The sequence below is a fragment of the Peromyscus leucopus genome, chromosome X, assembly GCF_004664715.2.
Source record: "Peromyscus leucopus breed LL Stock chromosome X, UCI_PerLeu_2.1, whole genome shotgun sequence".
NCBI classification, from domain to species: Eukaryota; Metazoa; Chordata; class Mammalia; order Rodentia; family Cricetidae; genus Peromyscus; species Peromyscus leucopus.
Window position 1 is genome coordinate 136,627,741 of NC_051083.1, and position 9,166 is coordinate 136,636,906.

The following is a 9,166-nucleotide window of genomic DNA, read 5'->3' on the forward strand; positions in this document are numbered from 1 at the left end:
TAGTGGGCACAGCCATAATGACCTAATATTGTCATACTTTCTCTTCCTCTTCTATGTGCCCATTTCCTGGTAGCTTCAGATTCAACTCAAATGTCACTTCCTAGGGAAAGGACACATAAAGCAGTGCCATTTTAACATTTTGGTATTTTATCATTTTGCCTGCAAACCCAATATGAGCTACATTTGCATCATGCCAGTGCGCACATACACACAAAATTGAAATAGATATTGCAAATGAGATTTCCCTTACCACCTACAATATATTCTGGGGTGTGTGTAGTCTAGATCTCACTCTGTAGCTTGGCTGATCTGGAAATCACTATGTAGCACCCAGACTGGGCTTTGAAGTGGCAACCCCCTAATTCTGCCTCCCAAGTGCTGGAATAACAGACATATTTGATTTGCTTTCCTGCTCTATATTATCAAAAAGAGAAGGTAGCACATGCTTCATAGTAAAAGGGAGGAAGGAAAAAGTAGAAGGTAAGAAAGGAGAGGAAGGAAGGAATAGGAAAAATAGTGAGGGGGAGTTTGATCACATCTGCAGAGTCAATTCAGTAACCAATATTTTAACTTGAATAGCAAAGTGCTGAGGCCCCCCTCCAGGCACTATGCATCCATTGCTACCTTTGTTGGCTCTGCTGGCAATGACATTTCACACTCTGACTTCCCAATTAGGATCAAGGTCTCTCACTGTTCTGTCCAGCTGGAGACCTCTACTAGGGAAGCCAATGAATTCATCATTTACTAAATTGGTGGCTTGACTTCAGGTTCATGAGGTGGCTGCACTAGAATTCATGGAAATGATTGTCTTTTCAGAGGAGAAACCCATTTACCCACAGGCATGATAATCAGATCAATGAGTAGGCAGATGGAAGGACTATAGGGGAGGTAGTGAGTGTGTAGCTACATTTCCCCCACACACACACTACATTTGAACTCTACTACTCCTCCCAGTACACACACACTCAAGAAGCACAAGAAGTTAGGGCCTCCAACTTCTTTCAGGTCTATCAACTATTAAGATTAGTTAATTCAGGACTAATTATTCTTTGGTAAAAAGCATAATAAGTTAAAAAGACATTTTCTTGCCAGTCGGTGGTGGCACACGCCTTTAGTCCCAGCACTTGGGGGGCAGAGGCAGGAAGATCTCTGAGTTTGAGGCCAGCCTGGTCTACAGAGTGAGATCCAGGACAGCCAGGGCTACACAGAGAAATCCTGTCTCAAAAAACAAAAACAAACAAAGAATTTTCTTCTTGTGTTGAATAAATGTTTTCATATAGATTTTTCCTTACAACTGGGGGAGGGGTGTTTCTGGATTGAATCCAGAATTTAATACATGTCGGCCAAGTAATCTACCACCAAGATAATTATATCCCAAGCCTGCATTTTTCTTTTGCTTTTGAGATTTTGAGACAAGGTCTCACTATGTTACCCAGGTGGCCTTGAATTCACCTTGTAGCTCATGCAGGCCTTCAACTTTCAATTCTTCTGCCTCAAAATCCTAAGTGCTGAGTGGGATTACAGGACCAACAATTTTTTTTTATTCTTACAGTGGGTCACTTCCAAGATTTTTCCCCATTAGCCATACCTGCCAAGGGCTACTCCTTCTGAGGAAGAACTTACCAGAGATCCACAGAATGCCCTGCACAAATCCTTCTAGCCCCTCTGACAAATCCTGGATGAGGTATGAGGCCATACTTTTGCAGCACCTAGGTGACCAGCTACTTCCTGGGGAGACTATTTCCATTAATCACTCAACTTGGGGCTATTGCAAAAGCCTCTTTCGACTCTGGGATCTTGATTTGTCTGCTGAATGATAGAGAAGGAAGCTACACTGCAATGGGGCTAGACTTAAGCTCCAAGTATGTGCAAGAAAACCACAGTTCAGCTTCCTGGTAACATCTATGATAGAATTTTATAGTGGAGTAGTGGGAGGATTAAGAGGCAGAGTGCTGAGGCAGGTGCAGAGGGTGCTCCTTAGGGAGAAGGCAAACCTAAAATTCCTTGACCTCATAAGGAAGCAGCTTGATTCTGTATGGGGGGGCATAGGGGAGTACTGAGTAACCACTCTGTATGCAGAAGCCTCTGGGAGAGGGGCCAGCACAGGGGGAGGGGGATGCTGGGAAAACTGATTTTGCCAAAACTAAAAACATTTCATGAAGCAGCCTCTGAATGCGCAGAATGTCTCTCTCTGTCCTACCCTGTCTCTTACTTACATATACTTCGGGCCAAGGTTCTCCTGTCTTTCCGTAAGACAGTATCGTTTCCAGGGTTCATACAACTCCATTTCCAGGGACAAATGAGGGCACTGTCTTTGAAATCCATCCAACAGTAACTCTTCATTAACAACTTTGTATGTGGTCAAAATGGGGTTCCATCTCCTCACCATTGCCTTCTTTAAACTTCCGTAGAGAATTGGCCTGTGACCTTCACCAAAGTACCCATCAGGCCAGTCTAGAACTGACCAGAGTACTTGCTATCACTAACATTTAAAACAATGGTTCTTGATCTGTGGGTCTCGATCCCTTTGACAATCTTTTTCTCCAAAAATATTTACATTAAGGTTCATAACAATAGCAAAATTATAGTTGTGAAATAGCAATGAAAATAATTTTATAGTTGTGGGGGGTCATCACAACCTGAGGAACTGTATTAAAGGGTCACAGCATTAGGAAGGTTGAGAACCACTGATTTAAGAAATCAGGCATTCCAGGCACCTTTTCTGCATGTACCCCTCCTTCTAGGTCTGTCCAATAAGGGGCAGCCTACCTAGTCCCAAATGACTTTGTGTAGAATGAAATGGTTATGGTCACTCTTCCAGACAACCTTTGTCTGATACAGACAGCCGATTCCCACGGTTTGCTTCTAGGTTTTGCACCCTGATGTCCTCCAAGGTCACACCAAGTTTAGGGTCTATTCTATTCTGCTAAGTGAGAACTCACCCCCAGAATTCCTCAGGGGCCCAGGTGGATGGAACTGTGAGTTGGCAGGCACAAGGTGTACCCGTCTACACGCATCTCAAGGTGGGCGCCCTCTGATTATGCCCATTGGCATGCCCTGGGCCTTTGGAAGGCTGCTTGGTCCTGGAGTGCTGGCAGCCTCCTGGCCCAGTTGCTTGCCCCATTTCCTCCCGGATGGAACTAGGGGGCAGAGAAGACGGTGGGAATGAGCTGGTGCAGGTGAGCAGAGCCATGGAGACTGGGAAGACCAGCGGACATGGGTGGGGTGGGCAAGGGTCTGCGGGTGGCTATGTTAGGTGATGAGAGCCCTGAATGGCAGCCGTTTCTCGGCGTTAGTGCGCACAAAGAGCTCGCAGCAGCACCAGGCGTTCTGGAAGGGTTCGCTCTCAGGATTGGACTCTGCATTGCTGTGGAACAGACTGCGGCTGAGGACCCTAGGCGCTAGAGCACTAGGGAATAAAATCAGTGTGAAGCCAGTGACAAAGGTAAGTGAGATCTTACAGTCTCCCAACCACAGGCCGGTTTTAGCCAGCTGAGAACAAGCACTTCCCCGCCCCTCTAGTATGTTTAGCTCTAACACACCCTCTAACTCCGCCCCTCACCAGCCGGGCTCTCAGAAATGGTCTCCTTGCCTGCCCCTCCGGCTCTCCTGCTGGCCCCGCCCTCTTCCTGTTCTAGCCAATACCACACAAGTGTGACGTTTCCGTTCGCCAGCCCCGCCTGTTCCCACTGCCAGACCGGTCTGTACCGGCCGTTCAGGCAGGTTTGAGCCTGCCCTGAGGAGCGTGCGCAGCCCGCGTAGCCGCGGCTGTGACGCAAACGTGACAGAGGCGTGACGCGACCACAGCAGCTTCTGAGTCGCTGGCGCTTCCTCTGCCACGCTCGGAGCTGTCCGTTTCTTGTCCATAGGCCCGGGCCACCCCTTACGTTCAACACCGCTTCCCGGTGCAGGACGTGTCTGCCATGGACGACTACGCGATTTTGTCCGACACTGAGCTGGCCGCTGTGCTACGCCAGTACAACATACCTCATGGGCCTATCGTGGGTACGCGGCAGGCGGTGGCGCGCAGAATCTCTCCCGGGCCCTGCTTTCCCGCGCTCTTCCCTGAGCGTTCTCCCCACCTCTTTGCCCCCTCCCCGTGTTCCCCGGCGCTCTTGGGGTGCTTACCTCGCACCCCCTGACCGCCTCGCACCCTATGTCTGGCCAGGCTCCACTCGCAAGCTCTACGAAAAGAAAATCTTCGAGTATGAGACCCAGAGACGGAGGCTCTCGCCCCCCAACTCATCATCCTCTTCATTCTCTTATCGGTTCTCAGGTGAGGCCTCCGCTGCAGAGCCTGGCTGAGCTGCTTGGGGGCACAAGGCTTGGGGAGGGAGGGTGTGGCTGAAGCAACTGAGGGAGTAGGGGGAAGCCTGGAGAGCTAATGGTCTGTACCTTCCCCCCTTTAAATGCAGACTTGGATTCAGCCTCTGTGGACTCAGACATGTACGATCTGCCAAAAAAAGAGGACGCCTTACTTTACCAGAGCAAGGGTAAGACAGGTGTGGGGTGGGCACTTATATCTTTACCCCATGCTTCAGGGATTTGAGCACAGGGAAACCTCGAACTTCACCCACTCACACCAGTTCTCAGTGGCTCTAGAGTGGTGAAACTTGCACAGAATTTAGGGCCATGAGGCCAGGTAAGGGATACCACTGTCTCCTCTACCACTGTTTTCCTTCCCAAGACTATAATGACGACTACTATGAGGAAAGCTATTTGACTACCAGGACATATGGGGAGCCCGAGTCTGTGGGCATGTCCAAGAGCTTCCGCCAGCCGGGGACCTCACTTGCAGATACTCACACCTTTCATCACCAGGTGAGTTGGCTAGCAGGCATAGTGTAGTCTTGGGGCATCCTAGCTAGGTCTGGATAAGTCCAAGGAGATATTAGGAGCAGAGAGTGGTCCTTAGGCCTTCAAACAGGGTTAGGGTCGGCATACAGCTGTTGAATCAAAGTTCTACTTTGGGGCCTCCAAAACTATTAGATTTGCGGGTGGACATGTAGCTCAGTAGAGTACCACTTAACCTGTGGTTCCATCTCCAGCAGCACACAAAATGTTTTTAGGTTTTGGGCTTTTTTTTTTTTTTTTAAGATTTAATTACTTTGCTGGGCACACATCTTTAATCCTAGCACTTGAGAGACAGAGGTAGGCGGATCTCTATGAGCTTGAGGCCAGCTTGGTCAACAGAGTGAGTTCTAGGACAGCCAGAGTTACAAAGAGAAACCCTGTGTCGAAAAACAAAAAAAAATTAACTACTTTAATTATATTTATGCGTGTGTGGTAGTATGCATGAGTGCTGGCACATGCAGAGGCCAAAGGTGTCAGATTCCCCTTAGAACTGGAGCTACAGGCAGTTGTGAACTGCCTGATGAGTGCTGGACATTGAACTCAAGTACCCAGCCAACTCTCCAACCCACAAACTTTTGATCAGAGCACATGTAGCATTCCCTGCACTCTAGTCTGGGATCTAGGTTTAAGCCTTCTGAGAATACTGGGGGATAAAAGGATGCTGGGACAGAGTCAACAGGCATAGTCACTGAGTGGCAAGGCCCCACAGAAAAAAAGGCCATAGACCCAGAATGGTTCTGGAGGGAGGGGGCAATGGTCAGGCCTCTAGGATGTGATTAGAGTAGGCTGGCCAGAGATATTTATGGGGAAATACCCTTCCCCAAGTACCTAATCCCTACTGTCCTGCAGGTGCGTGATGATATTTTCTCTTCTTCAGAAGAGGAGGGCAAGGATAGGTGAGTAGTGAACACACATAGGGACAGGGACAGGTTTTGGACTCAGGCTCTCCTGCCCACCTGTTCACTTCTTTTGCCACAGGGAACGTTCCATCTATGGCCGAGACAGTGCCTACCAGAGCATCGCACACTACCGCCCCATTTCCAATGTCTCCAGGAGTTCCCTGGGCTTATCCTATTATCCTACATCCTCCACCTCTTCTGTGTCCTCCTCTTCTTCTTCTCCCTCTTCCTGGCTTACCCGACGTGCCATCAGGCCAGAAAAGCAGGCCCCTGTTGCTGCTCTGGGCCAGGATCGACAGGTCCCACTCTGGGGCCAGCTATTGCTCTTCCTTGTCTTTGCTGCCTTTCTGCTTTTTGTTTACTATTCCATACAAGCTGAAGAAGGCAACCCTTTCTGGATGGATCCCTGAGGGTATTGGTTTCAGAGCAGCTCTTAACAGGAGTTTTGGCTGATTGCCTTAGCAGTGTTTGCTGGGGGTAGGGTGGGTGGGGGCTTTTTGTGTGTTCTAGTTAAGGGGTTCAGGGACTAGCCTAGGGCAGTGCTTATCTCCCACCTCCTCCTGCCAAGAAGGCAGCAAATGCTGGCCTTCCACAGCCCAGTGGGCCCACATGTACCTTCCTCTGGAGCCTCCTAGCTCTATTGCCTGTGACCCTTAGAGCTCCAGGAGATAAGACCTCACTTCTTTAGAGGAAAACTTGGTGGTGGCAGTGGTAGTTGTCATGCATGCCTGTTTGTTGTTACCTTTTCAAGGTGTATTAACCAAAGGCCACCCTGGCTTTGTTTTCGTGGACACAATAAAAAAAATGTTTATTTTTACTTTGTTGGCTTTTTCTACCTGGGTGGGAGTTGGGCTACCATGGCACAGGTGCTTGGTCTTGGGTCTCAAAAATCACTATGGCTTTTTCCTTTGGTTGTGCATTTTACTTTGATCTTGGGGAAGGGATCAAATGCTACCCAACTATAAGTCTGTTTTGGTTGTGGGTTTTATTTCTGGGCTTGCTCTCTGAAGCGCTTATAACTACTTACAAAGAATAACTACCATGTAACCAAATGTGCCTGTGGGAAATGCAGGCAAAACTGCTTGTATGATGACACATACAGGCACTTTAGCCAGGATAGGCTCATGCCAACATCCGAGGTTACAAGATTAGAAAAATGAGGCATCTTGCCAGTGGATTGTTGTTCAGCTCCTGGAATTGATGATTATTTGATGGCATAGAGGTATATTCAAAAAATACAGTGTTCCCATGAGTATCCTAATTCTTTGCCTATTTATTCTTGCTGAGTTTCCAGGTTTTCTGTTCTGGATATATATTACATAATATTAAAAAGGTTTTATCCAGGCATAGTGGTGCACAGTGTTTGGGAGGCAGAAACAGGAGGATCTCTTTGAATTCAAAGCTGCCATGATCTACATATCACAGTTCCAGGACAGTGTCTCAAAATGAAAATTAAAAAAATTAAATCCTAGGCTGCAGAGATAATAGCTCAGTGGTTAAGAGCACTGGTTGCTCTTCCAGAGGACCCAGGTTCAATTCCCAGCACCCACATGGTGGTTTACAGACTGGCTGTGGCTCCAGCTCCAGGGGAGCTGATGCTCTCTTCTGACTTCTGTGGGCAGAAGACATACATGTTATTTATAGATAGATGAAGACAAAAGTCATACATATAATTTTTTTAATCTTTAAAAAATAAAAAACAACCAGAAACCCAAGATAAAGTTGCATGACATTTTTAAAAGTCCATTTGTCCCGTCATCCGTCTTAATACAATTCTTATTTTATTTTATTTTTTTACTGTTTTGCAAGATAGAGTTTGTGTAGCTCTATCTTGGAATGCTCACACTGTAGATCCAGTTGGCCTCAAACTCAGAGACCCATCTGCCTCTGCCTCCTGAGTGTTGGGATTAAAGCTGTGCACCACTTCTGCCTGGCTTAACATGATATTTTTATTTCGACATATATAAAAAATATAAAAAAAATTTTAATATAAGAAATTCTCTTAACATGAGAATTTTTGTACACTTGTAGAACATTTTTATTATTTTCTCCCCAGGTAACCCCTATTGAGTCCATTTAGAGTTGTTTATATTTCATGTGTTTAGGGCTGACCACTTGTACTGGCTGGTTTTGGGTGTAACTTGACACAAGCTAAAGCCATTAGAGAGGAAGGAGCCTCAGTTGAGGAATTGCCTCCATGAGATCCAGCTGGAAGGCATTTTCTCAATTAGTGACTGTAGACTGAAGTTTCTCTATCCTACCTGGGCAGCAGCTGTTTTTATAAAATAATCACTCAGAGGCTTAATTACAAACTGTTTGGTCTATGGCTCAGGCTTATTTCTAGCTAGCTATTACATCTTAAATTAGCCCATTTCTATTAATCTATATATTGCCTAGTGGCCATGGCATTACTGGTCTGCTGACAGCTTGCTCCTTGGGTGGCTGGATGACCTCTCTCTGACTCCACCCTTCTTCATCGCTGTCTTCAGTTTGAATGTACCACCTTACCTTATTCTGCCTCACCATTGGCCAAACAGCTTTATTTATTAACCAATGAGAGCAACACACAGCATACAGCAAGACATCCCACAGCAAGTGACCGATGGGGGAAGGCCCAGCCCATGATAGGTGGTTCCATTCCTGGACTGGTAGTCATGGGTTCTATAAGAAAGGCTGAACAAGCCAGGGGAAGCAAGCCAGTAAGCAGCACCCCTCCATCAATCAGCTCCTGCCTCCAAGATCCTGCTCCTGAGTTCCAGTCCTGACTTCCTTTGGTGATGAACAGCAATGCTGAAGTGTAAGACAAATAAACCCTTTCCTCCCCAACATGTTTTTTGTTCACGGTGTTTTGTTGCAGCAATAGAAACACTAAGACACCACTTGTGATTGAAAAACCTATCAGGATGCTTGTACCTAGAGAAAACTGATTTTTCCCTGTCTTGGCAGACATTGATTGCCTATAGTTGTTTACCTATGGATGGGACCTTGTGAATTTTCTCCCATCCACATTGACATGTCAAGTGGAGTTGTCATTATACAGATCTTATTTAAGCAACCATGTCTTTTATTTTTCTTCTTTCAGTTTTGTGCTTCGTGTGTGTTTTGTTCATATTCTCTCCCCTTCCCCCAACTCATATCCACCCCACCCACCCACCCACCCCACCCCCGCTTACCGACCCACCCAACTTTATGTCTTAAAAAAAAAAAGTTCCAGGCCAATTTATGCTGCTCAAATATTCTTGGATGTCTTCCATTGGAGCATGATCAACATAGGGAAAACTGTCTTCTTCTCCTAGAAGATAACAATTCCTATTCAATCCATTGCTAGGGGTGGGATTCTATGGCCAAATCCCCTCCATGCTGAGATTTGTTGTTTTTTGTTTTGTTTTGTTCTTGGTTTTTGGTTTTGGTTT

At 46.6% G+C, this 9,166-nt stretch overlaps 2 protein-coding genes across 3 annotated transcripts in view; both read left to right on the top strand.

Annotated features, from left to right (window-relative positions):
• Positions 1–3,164, top strand: part of LOC119086700 — a 4,995-nt gene extending 1,831 nt beyond the window's left edge. The window contains exons 2-3 of one of the 2 annotated variants that reach the window (XM_037199350.1): positions 1,553–1,684; positions 2,870–3,164. In XM_037199350.1, the coding sequence (XP_037055245.1) occupies positions 1,553–1,684; positions 2,870–2,930 (193 nt within the window). In that variant the 3' untranslated portion in view covers positions 2,931–3,164. Of the gene's footprint in view, positions 1–1,552; positions 2,614–2,869 lie in introns of those variants that run through there. The other variant, XM_037199349.1, reaches the window with a different exon arrangement.
• Positions 3,165–3,670: 506 nt separating this feature from the next.
• On the top strand, positions 3,671–6,570 carry Emd (emerin). Its single transcript, XM_028888611.2, has 6 exons — positions 3,671–4,005; positions 4,169–4,276; positions 4,416–4,493; positions 4,688–4,821; positions 5,704–5,750; positions 5,833–6,570. The coding sequence occupies exons 1-6, from the start codon at positions 3,924–3,926 to the stop codon at positions 6,161–6,163; spliced, it is 780 nt and encodes a 259-aa protein (XP_028744444.1). The 5' UTR covers positions 3,671–3,923; the 3' UTR covers positions 6,164–6,570.
• The last annotated feature ends 2,596 nt before the right edge of the window (positions 6,571–9,166 follow it).

Excerpts from the sequence above, each read along its gene's own strand:
- Emd (XM_028888611.2), top strand. The coding sequence starts at position 3,924 with ATGGACGACTACGCGATTTTGTCCGACACTGAGCTGGCCGCTGTGCTA. Across the intron at positions 4,494-4,687 it reads CTTACTTTACCAGAGCAAGG|ACTATAATGACGACTACTAT; the intron begins GTAAGACAGGTG and ends TTCCTTCCCAAG. Across the intron at positions 4,822-5,703 it reads CTCACACCTTTCATCACCAG|GTGCGTGATGATATTTTCTC; the intron begins GTGAGTTGGCTA and ends ACTGTCCTGCAG.